The sequence below is a fragment of the Hetaerina americana genome, unplaced genomic scaffold, assembly GCF_022747635.1.
Source record: "Hetaerina americana unplaced genomic scaffold, ioHetAmer1.1.p SCAF_6, whole genome shotgun sequence".
Lineage (NCBI taxonomy): Eukaryota > Metazoa > Arthropoda > Insecta > Odonata > Calopterygidae > Hetaerina > Hetaerina americana.
In genome coordinates, this window is record NW_027287205.1 from 42846419 (window position 1) to 42868267 (window position 21849).

The following is a 21849-nucleotide window of genomic DNA, read 5'->3' on the forward strand; positions in this document are numbered from 1 at the left end:
CCATGACTGTAAAATATTATTTAAAACGCCACACACACGTAGAATCAACAGCATTGATGCACACACAGACCATTTTATGCTGGATGGTTCCATTAGCTGTGTTCAAAAGACGTCAAAAATGATATGCGTATGTTTTGAACGGAGAGATGGTATGAAATATGCTAAATAAAAATCATCATTTATTAATAGTAAAATAATTTAATAAAATTTCAGCATTATACTAAACCTAATTCATGTAAACACAAATTAACTTGCAAGTATTTGCAAAATTGATTGCTCAACCTAAATAAAAATAAAGTATGCACATCATTTGTTTGAATAAAATACAAAAATAAATACTTATATCAATGTTATTTTCTTTTATGAACACACACACACCATAAATATTTCACTCACATGTATTGCACACCAAATTTACTTGGCTGCAAAAAATTTAATGTGCACTATATCCTTACTTTAATCACAGCATGTTGCTGGCATCCACATTTTAATTTTGTTAAACACCAAGAGTTGAATCAACATTGAGAACATTGAGTGCAACATATGATTACATACCTCCATTATAACAAAAATGCTGGACTAGTTAGATAATATATGATCTTAATCAGATGGAATAGAGTTTTTTGCATGTTGACATTGTGATTTACATCTGCAATTCTGACCTTAATCCTTAGGGTCAAGAGAGTACGAAGACTAAGAGTAATGGATGCAAGCGTCTTACCAACTTCTATTTCTGGAACACCAAACTCTGTCTTGATAGCAATGGCTGAAAGAGCTGCAAACCTCATTACATGGTCAAATATAGTGTGAAAAGACGTAAGTATCAAGGTCACATTGGACATATAACACACATGTATAGTTTTAAAACAACATAAAATCCATAGAGATCATACATAGTGTGATAACAGTTTCATAGCAGAGAGATTAATTATTAAAATTTATTAACAAAGACATGTTACTCCATAAAAGAAGTGTCTAATTTAAATTATTTTACACCTTAGGCCTTTTACACAACAAAAAATTTTTCATCATGTACACCTGCTCCAAGTCCTACTTGAAAAAAATACTATACAATAATTACATTAATATTTTTTCAGATGGCACCATGACTACAAAAACCACAGTGAATTATACTTGTTCAAATTTGAATTGAAGTACTAATCAACACATAAACTTGCAATAAAGTCACGAGTTAATAGAATGAAAATACATAGAATCAAAAGATACATAAAAGATAGAGGACACATTTTGAAAGACTGAAGAGGAGTTTATATTTTATGCATTTTTGAAGGCTTCACACTTGTGACAGAGGTGTGACTCTTCGCACTGACAGTACCTTTGCTGGTAGATATGTCCGAATCAATTACTCTCCTCTTAGTTCCACCAGTCATGCAACTGGATGATAAATCTTCCATTTGAATCCTTTTACCTCTTTGTTTGGAGTGATGCAATGCATTTTCAGGCGAACTACCGAAGTAACCATGGCAACCCTCTGCCAAGTCACTCATATATTTTTCAGCAAGCGGGTCACTGTCAGAATCACTTGGGCTAAGGACTGGAAATGCATGCCTTCTTATATTTGAAGTAGCTTGATGATCCCTCATGATATTCTTATCCAGCAACGAATTTAGCCCCTTCCCAAGGAAAGATTCTTCTTGTTGAGGGGCTATTTTACTGGAAATCTTTGGTTTTCCTGTGGCTTTTTCTGTAAAAGTATTTGCAGTTAAATCAGAAAGAGACAAAGCCTGTGAAAACCTCAGTTGTCCCCCTACAATTTAGGCAGAACAGAATAAAATGAATTAATTATAAATCGGAACTATTCCACAGAGCTACATGAAATACTATTTATAAAATGAAATTGAAATACTTACAAAGAAGTAAAATGTCACATATGTACTACATAACAAGTAATTAGATATGCCTTGAATCTTCGAGAGCTCTCAAGACATTCAAAATAATTTACATTTTGCTTCCTACAATTGGACACAGACGTGTTATCAACTAACTTACGCTGACGTTTTGGGACAAAATGTGATATGCATGCATGATTTAAGTTTGAGATTTGCCACAGCTTTTCACTTAGGATGTTACAGGGAAAGAAAGCAAATGAATTAATGTGGAGGGCTTGAGTAAGTTAAGGTGTACCAACAACCACAGTCAAAGTGTCATGAAAATTAATTTCATACTGCTCACCAAATAATTTGTCCAAAAATAGACGCTTGCATTTAATTTAAGTTCACCCATGGATTTGTGCTGATTCCCAACTAATGTCCATGGATTATTGTTTTCTATGCTGTCAAGGACTTTAATGTAATGGAACAATAATTGGTATGAAATTTTGCCCATCACCCCATAAAACCAGTCAATTTTAGTTAATAAAAACATGACACCAACTGCCTCTGAAAATTCATATCATATTTAGGACAGCCACTTTTACCAGTACATTTCTTTCCCTGCACAAGTACTTATTTAATCATCCGACAAAAATAAAACTAAACAGAATATGCCATTTGAAAATGTATTTGTACCTACCTAAACATGTATATTTTTCAGAATAATCATTTCCTTCAGCCATTTCACTTGTAGTTTCACTTTGCACAACAGCATACTCCTGGACAGAACTCATTAGAACTTTCTTTTTAGCTTCAATCAATTTATTTATTTTCTTCTCCTCATCTTCAAGCTTCTTTTGAATGAATGTCTTGTAACGAGCTAAGAGTTTTCCCCTTAGTTCCTTCTCCTTGTTTATTAGTGCAAGTTTGCTCGTTTCCTTTGTGTTTGCTATTTCCTAAAGCAGTAAAAACATTGCAGTGAAAGTAAATATATATACACTTGGGACAAAGCATTGCATGCCATAAAAGTAACAAGAGTGCAACTGTTATCGTACCATTTCCTTATTCAATTTTTTTTCCTCTTCGATCCTTCGAAGTAACTCTTCTTTCTTTTTCAGGATCAGCTCCTTCTCCATCCTGACCTGTCAATAAGATGATGAGAGAAAAGTTAGAATGACCAGTTGGATGAGTGATTTCATAGTGAATTAGGAAGACAAACTGGTGTTGTGTGATGCGTGAAAAGTTCCAAAATCCAGTAATATTGTGCTAATTTTGCGATTATAAATATGACTAAATAATTAAAAAATAAGACAGTTAACAAATTTAAATGATTTTGAGACAGTTAATAACCATTAAAGAAAGAAAATAACACTTACACATATCAATAAAATGTAATAAATAAGCTAACAGCCATGTGATATCCATAAGATATTAGGTGGCATTAGACAGAAATCACTGTGAACATACAGCATAAATGGTCAAGTGAGGATATAAAAATGTACCATTTACCACTTCATCTGTATGTTCAGAAAGAGTGATCAAAAAAGTGTTAATTTCTTGGTTGAGTGAACCTGTGTTTGACATCTTGGATCATTAAAAGAATGCATGAACTATGCATGTCATACCCGGAAAAAGTTCTCAAAGGCAGAATTACTGCAAAAAATGTTTGGTGATAAATATTACAGCAATTGAATTCTAACAATACACCAAACTTGGCTTCTAAATCATTACTTGATATTGTTGAACAACTGGAAAATGAAATCTTTAGGCTTAGAGGGACACCTACACTAAGCAGCACGTGATCTATAACCAAAGATAAAATTTCCTTTTGTGAGGACTGAGGACACATATCATTGCATTCTAATGAATGAATTGAAAAATACTAAGTATATAATTTCTTGTTGTATATAAGTGTTGGCTATGAAGATCATTTTAAGAAGGTAAAATTAAGGTGATAAATGGCAAAAACTAGGACCCAAAGAAAGTTTTAATTTTAAATATGTAATAAAGAATTTATTTGTTAATGTTATAAAATAAAAAAATGAAAGAAATCTAAAAAATACCATGACTATCATTTTCACTCAACCCTTTACTAATGCAGCCAGTTGTTTCGTACATTATTAAGAGAGACAACTAAAGACGATTTTCAAAATGGCCATACATGTACATATCTGTAAGCTGCAATTTAGAGATGGATTGTATGAATATATCTATATGCTTTAGTTTCTTATGTACACACACACACACATATATATTATCATTGCTACTATTATTGGTTTGAACCTTAAAATTGTAGAATGCATTTACAAACTCTGGGACTCTTAACATTAGTAATTCTGTACACATTTTAAGCTTTTCCAGACTATATATATATATACATATATATATATATATATATATATATATATATACACACACACACATATATATATATATATATATATATATATATATAAAATATTTTATAATAATTCACTATTTTGACTGGATTAAGTTTTTCAAGTGGCTATGGTCTTTGGTTGTGGGTGGGATATGGTTTTTCACATCTTCTACACTTGATTTACAATTATGTTTGTAACAACATCAATATCCTCCATTACAAGGGGGACGGAAAACCACAACTGAAAGGCCTGTGCCACTTAGCCACAGAATATTGTTAGTCTGATGTGGTCCATTATTGAGTAGGTCCTCATGTACACGGCTAGACATGCCTAATTTCACTGACAGCATACCAATTGTATCATTAATATTCTACATTATCACAAAATGTGGTATTTATTATGCTTTTTTGATGTCTCATAAATTCAACATTGAGAAAATACTAAATATACAATATGTTAACTCAAAGATTGAAACATTTGAGAGCATCATCTGACTGCCATCCACACAGGCATGAAAATAAGTTTAGTGCTCCTTGTGCCAATAATCAAGGTACTTAATATATCTAACATTTCATACAACAATCGGAAGGAAAGAACTTGTTTTAGGAAAATTTCTAATACATGACCATAGTATCAAATTATAATTATTATTTACCAAACACATTTCCATCAGAAATAAAATTTCTATATCCTAGGTAACACAGGACAATTAAACAACAGAGGTTTTGACACACTCTCGTTAACACGGAGAAAGTGATGAAAAAATAACACCTGAAGATAAAACAAAGGCAAGATAAGGGTGACCAACAAAAAAAGAGACCAAAGATACCAAACGGAGCAATTAAAATGTTAGAGAAACATATACCCATCACATACATTAAATTATCTTAAGAGAAATTCAAACATCAAACACTCTAATACTTGTTTGTTATCAGCAGTGTGACTTCAAGGAATTTGCAAACATATTGAAATTAAATGAAATTATTCCACACAAAAGTATGTCTAAAATCTACTCCAATAGTTATTTAAGAGAAATATGGCTTTTTGGCATGAAATTTCAATTCAAACTCAAGAAATTGTAGTTTCCTTTAAGATTAATTCATGAAATTTAATTTCATGGGAAGTAGAGTAAGCTCAAATGCATGGAAAAGAAATGAGAACCATCGGAAAACAATGTCCAACAGACAATCAAAACCATTACTGTTTTAACTTTCTTGATGATATAACGGGATGAAGGAAAAATTAAGCCCATGAAGGTTTGCACATATGTGAAATTATGGTTAATACTATATTTATTCTAATAATTAGAAAATATTATGGTGACAAAAAAATGGCATATTTAATGCTTTTTTACATTCATGATGCTTAGAATTTGTCATGGGAAGGTTAATACAAACATCAATAAATATCTTTTGGTTATTGAATTACAAAGCTAGATCTCTGATTAATTGCTATGGTGCTGATCATTAGAATGTGCTGACAGAAGGTCTTAGCTGATTCAGTGACTAAACCAGAGGGCATACGAGGGCTTTCAGGAATGCAATGAGGGCAATTTTAAGGGAGAAGCAAAGGCAAGAGTAGATGAGAAGTTGAGAGTGATAGGAAAGGTATGAAAGTATGATGTTGTGTTCAAGTTCTATATCACCCAACTTTTTCCTTGGTACAGGGAGAAGATAGAAAGATGTGGTTAGACCTGAAATATATGGGTGGTCAGAATGAATACAAGTTATAGTGAGCACAGTGTTTGTATATCTGCCACTAGAGTTAGAAATGTTTTCAATACTTAAAATGGTGTCGTTTAATATACAAGAACAGCATTTAATAATACAAAAATGTCCGCTTGGTGTGGTTTAATATGCATCAAAATTCATCATCAATAATGTGACATGTGGTGATATTAGGGTTTGGAAAAATAAGTATTCATGGATGCGACAACCCAAAGAAGGCCAAACATTGTATGACAATGAACGTAAGAAGCCGCTGCTTCTGTCAGTAACTGCCAATATTCTCAATAGGAAGAATGAAACACTGATCTTAAAAGTGCTCAAATGGCAGCAGGAAATTCAGAAAAATTATACCAAAAAAACGCTAACCTTCAATCAAAGATGAAGAAAAACATTATTCGCCACCAAATAAAAATTAAAAAATTACAAAAATCACCAACTAACCTTGGCCTTTTCCAACAGGTATCCTAGCAGCCGCATGCTTTTAACTCTCCGGGACTCTTGGACTAATGCCATTTGTTCTGCAGACATTTTAACATTTTTCTCATCTTGTTTCAGCTGCTTCTGCTTCAACATTTCCCTCTCTTTTCTTCTATTCTCCCTTCTCATTTGTCTTTCTTCAATCAACTGTTTCTCTCTGGCCGCTTTTGCTTCTTCTTCCATTAGTTTACGACTATAAGAATAATGGTCAATAATACAGGCATAATTGAGATGCTAATGTAAAAATACTCCAAACAAAATGCTAAAGTATAAGGTACACAGGTGGAGTCATTTTCACTCATTTCTTAGGCAACTTTAAAAAATCACCTTTCATGGGAAAGTTATGATGTCAATACATAGGAAGATGTCAATGACTTTGATGATGCTGTGGTTATTTGTAGTTTGAAAAAAGTTGCATCCATGACAAAAAAATGAGTGCAAAGAGATATACCCATACTACAAATCCAAAACACCAGAACCAAGAAAATAATAACTGATATTGTCATCTATGAGTATATTCAGACATTTATCACACCACAAATATCTTCAATTTTGTAAACGGTACATATGTTATTCATTCGGACTGGGAAGCTGAATTACATTACAAGCAACACAATTCCAACTACAATTTTGCAAGACTCATTATAACATTTCAATTAAACATTTTACTCCTCACTATCATGTTTATATGCAAGAACATAGTTTTTAATCAAACATGTCACGTTTTTATACGATTAATAATTAATGATGCTGAGTTATTCCTATGAAATTTCTGGGTCCACGTTAAACATTTTTTCCGACTCAAATACCTCAATTGAAATACTGATTATTTTCTAATCGGTAATCTACCGGTTAACGTAGGTTTTTGGATGGACACAACTACCAAATAAATATTTTGTAATGCCTAACAAAACATAAAAATCCAGCAACCTACTCTACATAAGGTCCCTCTTCATCTCTGAGTACTTCCTTCCTCCCTTCATCCCGTCCAACATCCCTATCCTGTCCCTGCCCTTTCTTTGTTTGCCTAACATTCTCCCCTCTATTACAGTTTTCAGCATTCCACTGCACGTCAATATGCCCTTCATCCATTTTTCCTGTCTCCATAGGATTTCTCAATCAGACAGACATGAAGTGAAATACTATATACCGAGTATTGGCCTGTTTCATAGATTTCAAAAAAGGGTTTGATAGAGTAAATTGGGAAAAACTAATGAGTATATTGAAGTAAATAGGAATAGATTATAGGCACAGGAGGCTAATGCGCAACCTGTACATGTCTCAGACTGCGCAGGTGCGAGTTGGGAACAGGGAGTCCGGATGGGCGGTGTTAGGAAGAGGCATAAGTTATGGTTGCCCATTATCACCGTTGTTGTTCAACTTACATCTGGAGGAAATGATTACAGAGGCATGGGAAGAACTGGAGGTAGGAATGAAGTCAGCGGGGAATTTGTAAAATCAGTTACGTTTTTCTGATGAAGAAGCTCTAATTTGTCTTAATAAAACTCAGTGCGATAGACAATCAATTTTAATGAAACAAAGGTCATGCGATTTTCTAGAAAGAAAAAGGCTAAATTAAACAATAAAATAGGAGGGCAAAAACTAGAGCAGGTAGAACAGTTCAAGTATCTCGGAAGTGTTTTTGACCAACACGGTCAAAGTACTAGGGACGTAAGGAGAAGAATTGCGCTAGGCAAAGAGGCTTTCACAAGGAGGAGGGAGTTGATGACAAGGATGTTGAGTAAGGATATTAAGACAAGACTTGTCAAAACGTTGACATGGAGCGTAGCTAAGTATGGTGCAGAAACGTGGTCATTGAAGCAGGAGGATAGATGTAGACTGGAGGCTTTTGAAATGTTGGTTGGAGAAGAATGGAGAAGGTGAAATGGACAGAGATGAAAACAAATGAGGAAGTACTTGGTATGATGGGCGAAGAGAGGGGTTTGTTGGGATAAATCCTATGTAGGCAGGAAAAGTGGATGAAGGGGGTATTGACGTGCAGTGGAATGCTGAAAACTGTAATAGAGGGGAGAATGTTAGGCAAACGAGGAAAGGGCAGGAACAGGATAGGGATGTTGGACCGGATGAAGGAAGGAAGTACTCAGAGATGAAGAGGGACCTTATGTAAAGTAGGATGCTGGATTGTGTTTTTAAATGTAGTTGTGATAGTCCAGGGGTAGAGCATTGAACTACTGACCGGTCGGCCCGGGTTCGATTTCCAGGGAAGCCACTTTGACCACCTCAGCTCCACCCAAGCTATACGATTTTTTAGGTATCAGATTAGGTACACACACACATATGCACACATATACTGTATTCACATCTTCTTTTTGAAGGAATTCATTTACTTGGAAAATCAATGGGAGTGTCATTATTTACCAACGAATAAAAAAAATACCAACTAACATTTGCCTAATGGGAAGAAGGCCATTGTGTGAATTGTATATTTATCATTTAAGCCCTTTGATTAAATGTCAATAATGACAATACTATTGCTTCTAATGGGTTCAACACCATCCAATAAGAGTTAAAATAAAACACACACAGCAATTCCATCTGAATATTTGGTTCCCTCCAACATTTATCTGAATCTTAAACAGAAGCAAATACAGTTTCAGTTACATGATTCATTCACATACAATTAATCACATTCTGGTAATTCACTATTGTCCATATCCTCATACATCCAACCATAACAAATGCTACGGATATGCATAGGCAGGATTTCATTACACTAGTCCCAAGGACATTTTGAATTAGGTATAATTTATGGTCTGCCACCAGAAATTGCCTGGCAGTCTGCCACCATCATTGGACACAAATTTATACATACTACATTTAATAACCAAGGCAGTTTTTAGTCAGTCATGAATAATTATTGATTGGGCCTATTACTACCCTGGCAAGAATTTATGGGTCAAAAGGTGAAGAAAGGCTATGCGTCACTGGCATTAGTCATAACAACACTAATTACGAACTATGGGAATGAAAATTTATTAAGTGATACTTACCATTCTTCTTCTTTTTTCTTATCTTCAATTTCCTTTAGTTTTCTTTCTTCCTCTTCTTTCAACATTTTCCTCTCCAGCAGGATCTTTTCTCTCTCCAAAGCCCTTTTTCTGATAGATTCGTCACTCAAATGCTTAGTTTTGTCAAAATCAACCTTAAAGATCAATGTTATTTTGAAAATAAAAATACACAAGAAACTATTAATGAAATCATCTAAATGAAAATAATGAATGATTCTTTATAACCAATAAATCAAACATCAAAATTGATGCAACAGGGACCTTAATGGCTGTGAATTTTTATTTTTTTTATTTCTAACAGCAGAAATATAAACTATTAAATGTAAAATTGTGCTATTATATCACTTCGAAGCATTATAGGTTTGAGGTTTTCACATGATTATCACTCATTCCACAAAAAGAAAAATAATTAATGACAAAAGGAATGCATGCAATCAGAAGTGTTATGCCATGCTCTTAGTCCTGAAAACAATGGCGATTTGAACAACTAAAACGGATAATAATATTATTATCAAATTTTAAAAAGTTAAAATTACAAAATTGATCCCCTCAATTGTGCATTGAACTTACCGTATGGTAGAAATATTTTAAGTAGAAGTATTTAAGTGAAATAAAATGTTTGTTTATTAACAAATAACGTTTACCTTTATGTTAGCCGTCCAAGCTTTGTCACCATCCTTAAATAGCAGTTTCATGCCTTTTAAAGCTGTCATTGCTTTCACAAAGCATACGTATTCCTTGAATTGCACATATCCCTCGAATGAATGATCTTGCCCAAAATAGAATGTACTGATTCCGGATGTATTTTTCATTTCGTTTCTCAAGGGATCCAGCATAGGAATATCGACTACCCTAACTTCCCCAAATGCCTCGAAAACCTTCTTGAAAATATAGTCGCTTGGCATGTCTCTGCCATCGGACTTGCTTAATTTATCAGTGAACCACTTACTGGGCAAATTACAAATATGAACGGTATCTGGACGTTCTCCAGGTTTAATGTCATTCATGTGCTTGGAATCTCTGAAATAGGAATCCCACATATGCCTCGTAGGGTATGGAATTTTGGCTTCAGCTGCTCGAACCTTCAAAACATCAGTAAATCCGCTCAACTTTATTGTCCTAGAATCAAGTTTGCTCAATAAATTGGGAATTTTACCTCTATTATCAATTTCTGCTTCTAATCGTACAAATTCTAAGGTGCTTTTGGATACTTTCAGCGACGAAAATTCATCAGGTTTGATTATATTCCTCACCTTCTCCATCACTTCCCAATTAGAAATACTCTTCCCAGGTACCTTTAAAAGTGGTAACTGCACTGATATATTCAACCTAGCAATAGGCTTCAAGTATAAATTTTGGGGCAGAAAGAGCTCAATGGCATCACTGGTGTCAAAACATGCCTGGTAAACATTCATCTTCACGAAAAAATTCTCAACGAAATGAAAAATTATATTTCTTCCTTTCCGGAGATACACAAATCCACACTACCTAAAATTAATCCACTACGGGGAAATTCATACTTGATTTCACCACTAGTCTTTCACCAAAGTTTAAGTCGACACTTTTTCTTCTGAAAGTACTGAATTACAATTACGCCCCAATTTCACAAACAAAAAACAACGGTAGGAGTGCGCCTTATGCTGAGCAACTTGAAGAGTGCATGTAACTGCAGCTAGGCAACCCGGAAGGCGTTCATCTCCACAGCGCCATGTTCAGAAGGTAAAACGTAAAAATACTCGACTGAATTGGGTGACATCCGTCACATCGTGCAAAGCCAATTACTATCGAGTAAGATAGTACCTTGCATTAAGGTAGTATGCTTTCCAAATTACTTGCCGGAGATACTGCATTTCCATGTTGACGAAGGAACAGATCATGGATAACAATTATAAAATGAAAACTTTTTAATTTAACTTCATTTCCAGGCAACTCTAAAAAACGAAGAACAAATAAATTTGAAACAATGGGTTTACAATTATTGATCAAGTTCATTAATGGTGGATGTAGGATTCATTCGGGAGAGGAATAATTTCTGAATGAAAAATAAAATTTTTGCGTTTCTTATGCGTTGTTAATATTCATGTAGAAAAATAAACTAAAAATTACACAATCCTTGGCTTTTGATATAAAGCACGGATCGATGGTAAGAAAGAGGGATTGTGTTTTCAGGATATCATTTTGGTAGACATTCAAGCAGTTTCGTTGTTTCTTATTGTCTTAAGAACGAAAAAAGGGATTAGTAAGTATTATAACAGAGAATGAGCGATGTTGATTTTATAAAATTGGGGTTTGAGGAAGGAAAATGAGCGTATATCTGAGACTATAGATTTTGTTATAAAGAGGAATGCTGAAATTACCCTGTAAAAAGGGGATAGGAAGACGAAGAGGCGCCATAAACATTTTGGGCTCGCCGAAGAAATGCGAAAAAGTCAGAGAAGTGGATGAAGAATAATAAATTGAGAGGAAATGAGTTTTTTAAACCGAGATAAGAGAAAAAATTGTGTTTGATAAAAATAATGGATATTTTGAACAGAAAAATGATAACCAACAAGTAAGTATTAAATATAGTGGGGGAGTTTAGGGGATTTTTGGGAGAAATTGAGATGAGCCAGGAAAGATTAATGCAGAATATTTGATTGGCAATGGAATCTTGCAATCTGTGATAGAGGAGAGGCTTGTTTAACAAGCGGGAAAGGGGCAGGAATACGAACGACATGTTGAAGAAATGCGTAGTGTAGTGTTAGACGTCAGGTTGTGTTTTCATCAGGAGAGGCAAGTGAATGTATCGCCGCACGTCGTATAGGCTGTGTTCATGATTAACTGGTATATTATCGATAATAATAATATTCTGAAACTTTCTATCATCCCCATCGTGTGATGCAAAGATTTAGGCGTCGAAGAAGGATATCAAGCACGGTAAACAATATTTATGTCATGCGCAAATTCTTGAGAAGCCCGCAAATATGCTTTAGTTCCGCGTCAAAGACTTATTCGAAATGACATCAAATGGTTGACCCACCTATTGCTAAATATATAATAAATTCAATACCACCGCCTCAAGGAACGAGAGTTTTTTTTTGATAGCGTTCAGAAATTTCGGAGTGGATTAATTAGCCATCTCACCCCCTATGAGATGAGCGTAAGATGAAGTTACAGCCCATCCCCCGATTTAAATAACATGGCCAATTCCAAAGAAACTGCGGGAGATGCCGCAACAGTAACTTTTAACGGAGTCATCCGCTAAACATAGCCAATCATTATGTTTGGCTCCATAAGACGGCTTAGCATAATATTTTAACTCTGTGGCCTTAAAAACCGTTTCAAATGTGCATGTCAACCTTTGCAATGTGGTCGCAAATGCTATTTCAGCGAAATTTGGAATGGCGAAGATCATGGAGTAAAAAACAATTGACCACCCTCGAGTTTCAAAAATTCTTACCGAAACCGATCTAAAGTACTGAATTTTAGCTTCAGGACAACAAGGTCAAAACATTTTACAATTGACTCCATAGTTGGGCACTAGATCGTGGCTCCTACGCCTGTCGAACACTAGCTCCTAACCTCCCTACAAAATCAATATCATCTCTGGGCCGTCTCTATCGAAACCCTGACATCATAGGCGAAGTGAGTACGAACGTTGAAACCTGTTTTGTTTTATGGATGCCCGGATAGGAACATTATCCCTACTACCAACCTATCCAGTTACCAAGGGAGTCGTGTTGCATTGCGATAAGTGGTGGAGTGCGTGCATGAAGGGAATATCTACAGGTAAGAGGTGACATTACTCAATCTCATTCGTATAAGCAACCGAGTTACAGCAGGAAAATTGTATCAAACCATAAACAGGTTATGACAGGGTTGAAAATTATGAGCCCCTCCCCACAAAAATTAAATAATAAAGAATTTTGCTGGTCTAATATTAGAAATTAACCCCCACCTATTTTGGCTTTTTTAATTGAAGAAGTGTATGCCCCCCTTTTACTTTTTGCCTAAGCAGACACGATCGGAGATTCCAACCATGCACCAAAAATTGTGATCGGCCACGTATCCAAGATGTCTTAATGCAATTGACAATAGGGGTTCTAAGAGCGGTCGATATAGACCCCCACGGGTGGATATAACATTTTGAGGGGCCTAAGGAAAAAAGTATATTAAAATTACTGATAAAATAAATACCGAAATATCAGACATTATATTTTTCATTTCAACGTCATGTATCAGTCGACGTGATAGCTTGACAAATATATGTATTTTCAGCCAAAGTCAAATCGTTGACGTTCTCCTTTTGTTTAATTTTAAAACACTACTTACAAGACAATCTTCAAATTTAATCTAAAGCAAATGTTTTTAAAATATTTCTCATGTCAAATTATACCAGCGTCTTATTTTGCTAGTCGTATGATAATTACGAATTGGCAAACAGAGGGCATCGCTAAAATGTTTAGTCATTCTTGAAAGGTTTGACGTCCAGAAACGTTTTGGTACACCTGATTTAAAGAATAATCGTTTGCATAATGCTTGGGTCCACCATTACTATTCTACAGATGTGAGACATGGGTGGTAGGAACATCAAACATAAAATAAAATCGTAGGCGATGGAAATGTGGTCCTATTGAAGGATGTCGAAAATAAAATGGAGAGAGAGAGTAGTGTATGAATGAATTCTTTGAAGAGTGGGTGAAGAAAAAAGCCTATAGAGGGAACTTACGAAGAAGAGGGAAATTCATAGGGCATATCCTGAGACACGATCGTTTACTGAAAATCGCAATTGAAGGAAAAAGAGGGGAAGAATTACAGAGGGAAGCCGAGCATTAACGACAAGAAGTTGGTGATTGGAAATTCCGGTGCAAGGAGCTTATAAGAGACTGAAGAGATTGGCAGGGAACAGGACAGTTTGGAGAGCTGCTACAAACCAATCCTCGGATGGTCAACCCGCAATGATGATTATCTTTTGTAAGTAAGTCGTTCTCATATCGATCAGTTCATTTGTTCTGAATCATCTCGCCCTCTTGACCCCACCCATACCTCTGGGTCTAAGCCTTTTGGTAATGTGCGGAGAAAAGGCTGCTGTTATTATGACCACATATCCCCTTTAATTTCCCTGTGATCTCGCATATGTGTATAAAATACTGTGAACATTGGAGCCACATTTAGGTAACGTTAAATATTCAAACTTGGAGTGACTGTGAGGGGTCGGAATTTTATCGGAAGATCGACTCTTCCGAAGTGTTTCCTCCTGTATCTACTCAGCTATTGATCTGCAATTCAACTTCACGGCAGGGCAAATGGCTGCAAATCCGGCTCTGAAGTCGAATTATGCCAATGAGTGAGAGAATGATTTTCGGCAACCCTAATAAGCCCATTGATACAGAAATCCAAAGGAATGGCAGGTAAATAGTATATTATGCATTTTCAGTCATATTTTAAAATTGTTTTCGATATAATGGGTATGTGCACATCCCATGTATCTTGCACTTCGTTATCAATAAAAAGGGATCCCATATCGCAATTTCATATCGTAGTAGTAGTTTTTATGGGATGCGACTGACAGCTAAGGTCATTTGCACCATTAGGGATGGATAGGAAAGGAAGGGTGGAGAGAAACCCGGCGTCGGCATTAGCCTACTCTTGTGAAAAGGCGCCAAGCGGTCCCAGTTTAACGTCCCATCCGATGGAAGTCGTACTCACTCAAAGTGCTCTCCACTACGCACCTCAAGTAGGGATCAGGAAACCACTGAAAAATATTCGTTGTCTCCAGGATTTAAACCCGGGCCCTCTCGGTGGGAAGCCATCGCACCATCCCGATCCCCCATCGGCATATTGTCCGAGAAATAATGGAAGTAGTAATTTGGGTGTTGGTAATAGCAATTTAGATGGTACTTTTGCGTCTATGGTAAGGTCAACTAAAACACACATACAAGACTTCCTGAGGACATGAAAGAAACAATATAATTATCCAATATGTGGTAATTTTACGACTAACACCATACTTTGAAGTGCACAACGCCTAAAAAGGTACAAAATAATTTTAGCCAAAGGTCAAAGGGTCAACTATAAAAAATTTATTCTCGAAACATTAAAACAATCATAATGGATCGGGAAGACACTAAAAAGAGTAATGTGTTCACAATATTTGAGAGGCCTCATCTTCAGGCGGCTCTGAAATCAGGGTAAATTATTTCATATAATCTAATATGTTCACCATAGCATCTTTTAAGCATTTGTCATCGACTGGGATAATTACAAGATGGGCTTCACGAGTTATTTTTTGCATAATGCCTCCTAAAATTTGTCAATTTCAACATGGACCACTGCCTATTAGCAACCAATAAACGTTCATTAGAATAGGAAAAAAATGCTATAGATTTTATGAGATACCCAAAATTATTTTATTAAATAACTTGTTATTCCCTGATGAAATTAACCCAATTAAATGCATACATAAATATCTGTGGGTTTTACTGTCATTTCATTTTGAATAATTGAACATTTGCAGTATTACGCAGTCATTGGAAAAAGAAAACATACTTCGCATATGCTTACAGCAGTCGAAGGACTTTAAATAAAATAAAAGAAAAATATACGAGTAATTATATGATATTTTTTCATTCGGAAGTAAAATGTACTCTCAAAGTCACAATTTTTAAGTATATAATGCAGATTTATTTAAAAAATGAAATGCATGACGAGTAGAGCTGATATCATTTTACAACCTCACACAAGTATCATTACGTAGAAGTAGTCTAAAGGGATCCGGTAGGTTTTTGTTGGGTCCAGGCACTTCAATGGACTGCACTCTTTAGGTCCTAAATGACATGGCATAAAATCCCCTTAACCCCATACTACTTATTACAATAACTATTACAATTCTTTTGTTTTGGATGATAATAAATTAATATCCATCGTGATCTGCCGCATAAGTAGTGAAGTAACTTTTCTACACACTAAGGCGTAATATATAAGGAATACATTATGCCATAAAAGGGACTGTGAAGAAAATACCCCTCGGATACTAAGTCTGTGATGACAAAAGCGGAAAAGAGCCCTCTTCGCTCCGAAGGTCATCACATCCCATGCGTCGGCTCAAACACAGCCATGCTAGAACTCCTCTTCCTTCAACTCAACATGACACTAAGCAGCTAAGAGCAGCAGGAAGGTTGCCGGTGACCCGGAAGATATGATATCACTCCGAAATTGGTTGTAATGGTGACCTAAAGACGAAACCAAATGAATCACTGCACCTGACATTGCCAGTAGTTTTATACTACGCTATTCTCTAGTCATTAGGGAGGTAACCGACAGCTGATCCATTTCGTAATTCGGAATGATGGGTAATTTGCAAGGGGTAGGAATGTTCAGGGTATGGGAGAAGGGTGTAGATAAACCCGGATTCGATATTAGCCTACTCTTCAGATTAGTCATTGGAAGGTGAACGATGAAACATGATGCGTCAAACTCGTCAGTTCATGTGCTACGTGTATTTCCAGTATTTTTCTTAAATTAAGTCAATTTAGATCAAAAGAAAAGCAGGATGTGGGTACAAGCCATTCAAGGAATGTTCATTCCAGCTGAAAAGTAAAATTTCCAGAAATCACTTATAATAATGGTGATAAAATGTTACGCTTATCATTATGTCGAATCACAGGTTATTTAGCATTTAATTGAACCAATAAGAAGAGAAATTTCGATGAGAGTGGCTTTTAAAGGCTCTCAAAACACTCGCAGTGGATAAAAAATCCAAGAACCACAGGAAAACCTCCGCGATATAAGTAGCTACCATTATGCAGGCAAGCGTTGTTGAGCAGCTTGGTAAAAAAGCAGCAGTTTGAAGCTTGCGGCACTTAAAAGAAAATATTCGAAACCATTCCACTCTTAGCTGGATAAAATTTAACTACGAGAGGAATTGTAGAATAAAACTTGTATTTCATACAGTAGTAGTATTTTAAAAATGATGTTGCCCTCCAGAGATGATACGAAATGGTAGTCTTGTGCCCCGAGAAATTAAGTCATAGATGCCAAATACCGTTTAAATGCGCAGAATCCTCGTATCTCAGAAAATAAGGAAGAAAAGTGACATTGTAGTGGACAAGAATTGACATATTTCTTGCTTGGAGCAAGCTTTTTTCAGCACTCGCTGTGCTGACGCGATTTTCAGCAGCATGGACTAATGAAAGGGAATCTGCTGATAAAATGACCTTTTATCGTAAAGGACGTTCTCATTACGCTTGATTAGGAATGGAAAACCTTCGCGGACAATGCAATGAAAACTTAACACATATGACCAGAAGTTTAAAGACACATTATCAGAAAGTTTTCACTCTAATACCGAGGTTAAATAAATTATAATAGCTACAAAAATAAATTCTCTGCGTATTTTCTTCACTGCATGTGCCGTTGGCACAGTACTCATCCAGGTATTTGGCATCTGTTTTTAATTACAGGGAGGTATTTAATTTTGATTACTGCAACTCGAGGTTCACCAAATAGTCATTATTGATTTCGCACACTTCGAAGAGATATCTACACCCATTTTGTTCCAGAACGTGAGTAATGCAAGTCTCAGTGATTCAAAGACTCAACCATAGTCCTAGGAAACTACACCGTGATACTCGATTTATTGAAGAGCTTCTCAAAAGGGTTGGGTACTAAGGTGTGCTAAATTTTCAATCAGTTGTAGTCATGCTACACTCGGTTTTTGATGAATTATTACGCCAGTTTGTTCAAATATTTTCGGAAACTAACGAAATATTGCAAGTTTCCAAAATAGACTATTTCTTGGGCGAATCCTAATATAGAGTACTTAGTGGCAACGATGAAAGTAAAAAAAAATGTGTCATTTGGAGCAAGTACAGTTGGGGTTTTCCAGAGGATTTTTGTAAAAATTTAATCGTCGCCTCGTCGTGTGAATCTTAATCGTCAACTTGAAAATTCCGTTTCCAAGAGTTTCATTTTCCCCTATCAAGTTAACGCCACTGGACTTATGCATGAATTTGGTTCACGGCCAGGTAAATCATCACTGCGCAGCAAAAAAGAGCTCGCGGCTGATTGTAAGTCGCTTCATTGCAAACGATAGAGTGCATCGGTCTTAAGGGCGGAGAGTCGTCATCGTTCAAATCAACGAGTAAAAAACGCATCGTTGTATTCTATTCTCTCGGGAATCTCTGGAAAGCAATTAAATGAGGCGTAAAGGACAAACCACAATAAACCTCCAATATTCTGGTGTGAAATAGACTTGAGATGCTCTCAAGGCCAGAGCGATAATGAACAATGGGGAAATAGAAAACAGTCAGTAATGGATGGGTCATACTGCAATTCTTCCATCATATTTCACGGTGACGGCCGCGTGGTTTTATGAGGAACAATAAGCACTGCTGCACTTCGAAGCCCTGCTTAATAGTACATTTAACGCTCCAACCGATTGCATTGAGCTGAACCATTTTTCTCTATCATGTCATGTGGTCCAAAGAATTTTGTTTCCCGCCCCCACCATCTCTCTAATTAATGGTTCTCTCCTTTATCACAGTCCTCACGCCGTATGTCATCTGAATAAATTTCCCTATTTCTTGCATACACTTGGAATACTTACATCGAATTTCTCGCAGCAACATTATATCTTTCCATATCATACGGAAAGTAAAACAAAGCACTTAAACGTGTTCTGTTTCCCATTCCGTCAATGTTTTCTTTACCATTCTTCTCCGTGCTCATGCCGCTAAGGATTCCAAACTACCCTTACCTTTCCTCCCCAACGACAAAGTGTCGTAAGCATACAATGCTAAGCTCCATCTATATTTTTAGACTTGAGCAATAGTATTCCATAAATTAAACCATAGTGAGTATACATTAGTATAATATAGGATGGAGTTGTCGGATAAAATAAGACTGGAAGCAATGAAAATGTGTTACTACCTAAGAATGATGAAAGTAAAACGAATAGATACATTAAAAAGTGAATAAATACTCAAAAGAGTGGATGACGACGGAATTCTATGGTAGCGGACACATGATAGCTTACTGAATGTCTCACTGAAGGAAATAATAGAGGAAAAGAACCTCAGAAGAAGGTCAAGGATGAACCACGAAATCGAGCATATCGGTGAAGGAGCGATGAGGAAATAAAAAGATGGCAAATGGGTTTGGAAGAGATGCCATAAACTAATCCTTATATGGATAACTCATTATGATATTATTTACACATACACACACGCATATAAAAATATAAATAAATAAATAAATAAATAAATAAATAAATAAATAAATAAATAAATAAATAAATAAATAAATAAATAAATAAATAAATAAATAAATAAATAAATAAATAAATAAATAAATAAATAAATAAATAAATAAATAAATAAATAAATAAATAAATAAATAAATAAATAAATAAATAAATAAATAAATAAATAAATAAATAAATATATATATATATATATATATATATATATATATATAATGGGCTGACACAATATAACACACATAGAATAGAATAGCAACATTTAAAAGGACACTCACACGGTAAATTGTTCGAGCTTTCGGCCCTCTCAGAGGCCCTCTTCAATTTACCGTGTGAGTGTCCTTTTAAATGTTGCTACAAGGATGCATATTCTAGGAAGTCTGATGTGGTGGTTTCCCGTTGCCTTCCACATAGCAGTACTGCGGCCGTTATCATGAACTCTCGCCCCCAGCTGTGGCAGCTGATGCCGGGGCGACCCGCTTGGTCTGCGCCACCAGTGCCTGATGGTGAAACTGCTGCCTTTCACCATGGGCTCAGGGGTTCTATTTTTCTCGTTGCCTCGTTCCGAAATACCATTATTGTGGTTTTTCTATTCATGTGCGGTTTCTTCGTTCCGAAAAATCAATAACAAATTTTTTCTAAGCTGAAAAATTTCCGCCAGTGACGGGATTTAAACCAGCGACCTTGGACCCCACAGGCCGACACGCTGCCTCTGCTCTACCCCCGCCCCCTATATACTATACAAGGTCCATACAATAAGTATCGTGACTGGTTCGCTGTAGCCTCAACGGAGCGGTGGATGGGGGTCCGACCGGGCGGCTTAGTATAGGGGTCCCCCACCACTCAGGCGCACTTTAGTTCAGTCGCCTCCGGGCATGCGTTGAGACAGGAGGTGGATTTTTGTGACGTGTGATTGTTTCTGGTGTCGTCGTGCCAGCATGGAGCGCAACGTCGAGCAACGCTACGCTGTGAAGTTTTGCGTTAAACTCAGGAAATCTGCGTCGGAGACCCTTGAACTCATTAAACAGGGTTATGGGGATGATGCCTTAAGCAGCACAAGAGTTTTGGAGTGGCGAAAAATGTTTAAGGAAGGCCGGGAGCTCGTTGAAGACGAGCACCGCGTCGGACGCCCGACGACCGCTCGAACCGATGCTCAGGTGGCCAAAGTGAAAAACGTTTTGGATTCTGACAGGCGTTTAACCATTGCCCTTATCAGTGAGGAGACCGGCCTTTCAGTCGGAACCGTCCACACCATTGTAACAGAGGATCTTGCGATGAGGAAAGTGTGCGCGAAGCTGGTGCCGAAAGTCTTGAGCGAGGAACAAAAACTGTCGCAGGTGGAAATTTCGCGAGAAATTTTGGACTGCGTCCAGGAAGATGAAGATTTTCTCGACAACGTTATTACCTCAAAGGATAGCTCAAAAGGATCTCAAAGGATATCGGCTCGACTCCATCGAGGCGGTTCAAACGGCGACGGCAAAGGCCCTCAATAGTATTCCGGAAACAGACTTCCAGCGGGCTTTTGACTAGTGGCAGACGCGCCGAACTAAATGTATCGATGCACGAGGAATGTATTTTGAAGATAATTAAATAATTGTAATGATAACTGCAATAAATTTCGATTTTTGGTTTTGGAACCAGTCCCAATACTTATTGTACAGACCCTGTATGTATATGTATATATATATATATATATATATATATATATATATATATATATATATATATATATATATATATATATATATATATATATATATATACAGGGTCTGTACAATGAGTATTGGGACTGGTTCCAAAAATCGAAATTTATTGCAGTTATCATTACAATTACTTAATTTTCTTCAAAATACATTCCTCGTGCATCGATACATTTAGTTCGGCGCGTCTGCCACAATATATATATATATATATATATATATATATATATACTCATTCACATGGAAATAGATATAAGGAAAAGGGATAGGGACACATTTTAAGGACGAACACAGTAGAGGTGATGAACAAAGATTGAGATAGCGATCGGCCTTGCACCAGCACATAGCGACTGTCGTCCAATCCAAACACAGCCAATTGATAAAAGCACCGAAGAAGGGGAGGGCGTCGGGGGTATCAAGTTCCAAGCTCCGTTCATCCATGCAAGGTTCACTTTAGTTCGTCACC

General features: G+C 36.2%; 2 protein-coding genes across 2 annotated transcripts in view; one reads left to right on the forward strand and one right to left on the reverse strand.

Moving 5' to 3' along the window:
- ninaG (neither inactivation nor afterpotential protein G) overlaps window positions 1–810 on the forward strand; it is a 41797-nt gene extending 40987 nt beyond the window's left edge. The window contains exon 10 of the mRNA XM_071594096.1: window positions 675–810. Coding sequence (XP_071450197.1) covers window positions 675–810 — 136 coding nt within the window. The remainder of the gene's footprint in view (window positions 1–674) is intronic.
- LOC139695373 (A-kinase anchor protein 17A-like) lies at window positions 811–11067 on the reverse strand. The gene is made up of 6 exons (XM_071594097.1): window positions 10091–11067; window positions 9429–9580; window positions 6382–6610; window positions 2888–2974; window positions 2533–2788; window positions 811–1705 (listed from the first exon to the last, which is right to left on the reverse strand). The coding sequence occupies exons 1-6, from the start codon at window positions 10859–10861 to the stop codon at window positions 1269–1271; spliced, it is 1932 nt and encodes a 643-aa protein (XP_071450198.1). The 5' UTR covers window positions 10862–11067; the 3' UTR covers window positions 811–1268.
- Window positions 11068–21849: the final 10782 nt, after the last annotated feature.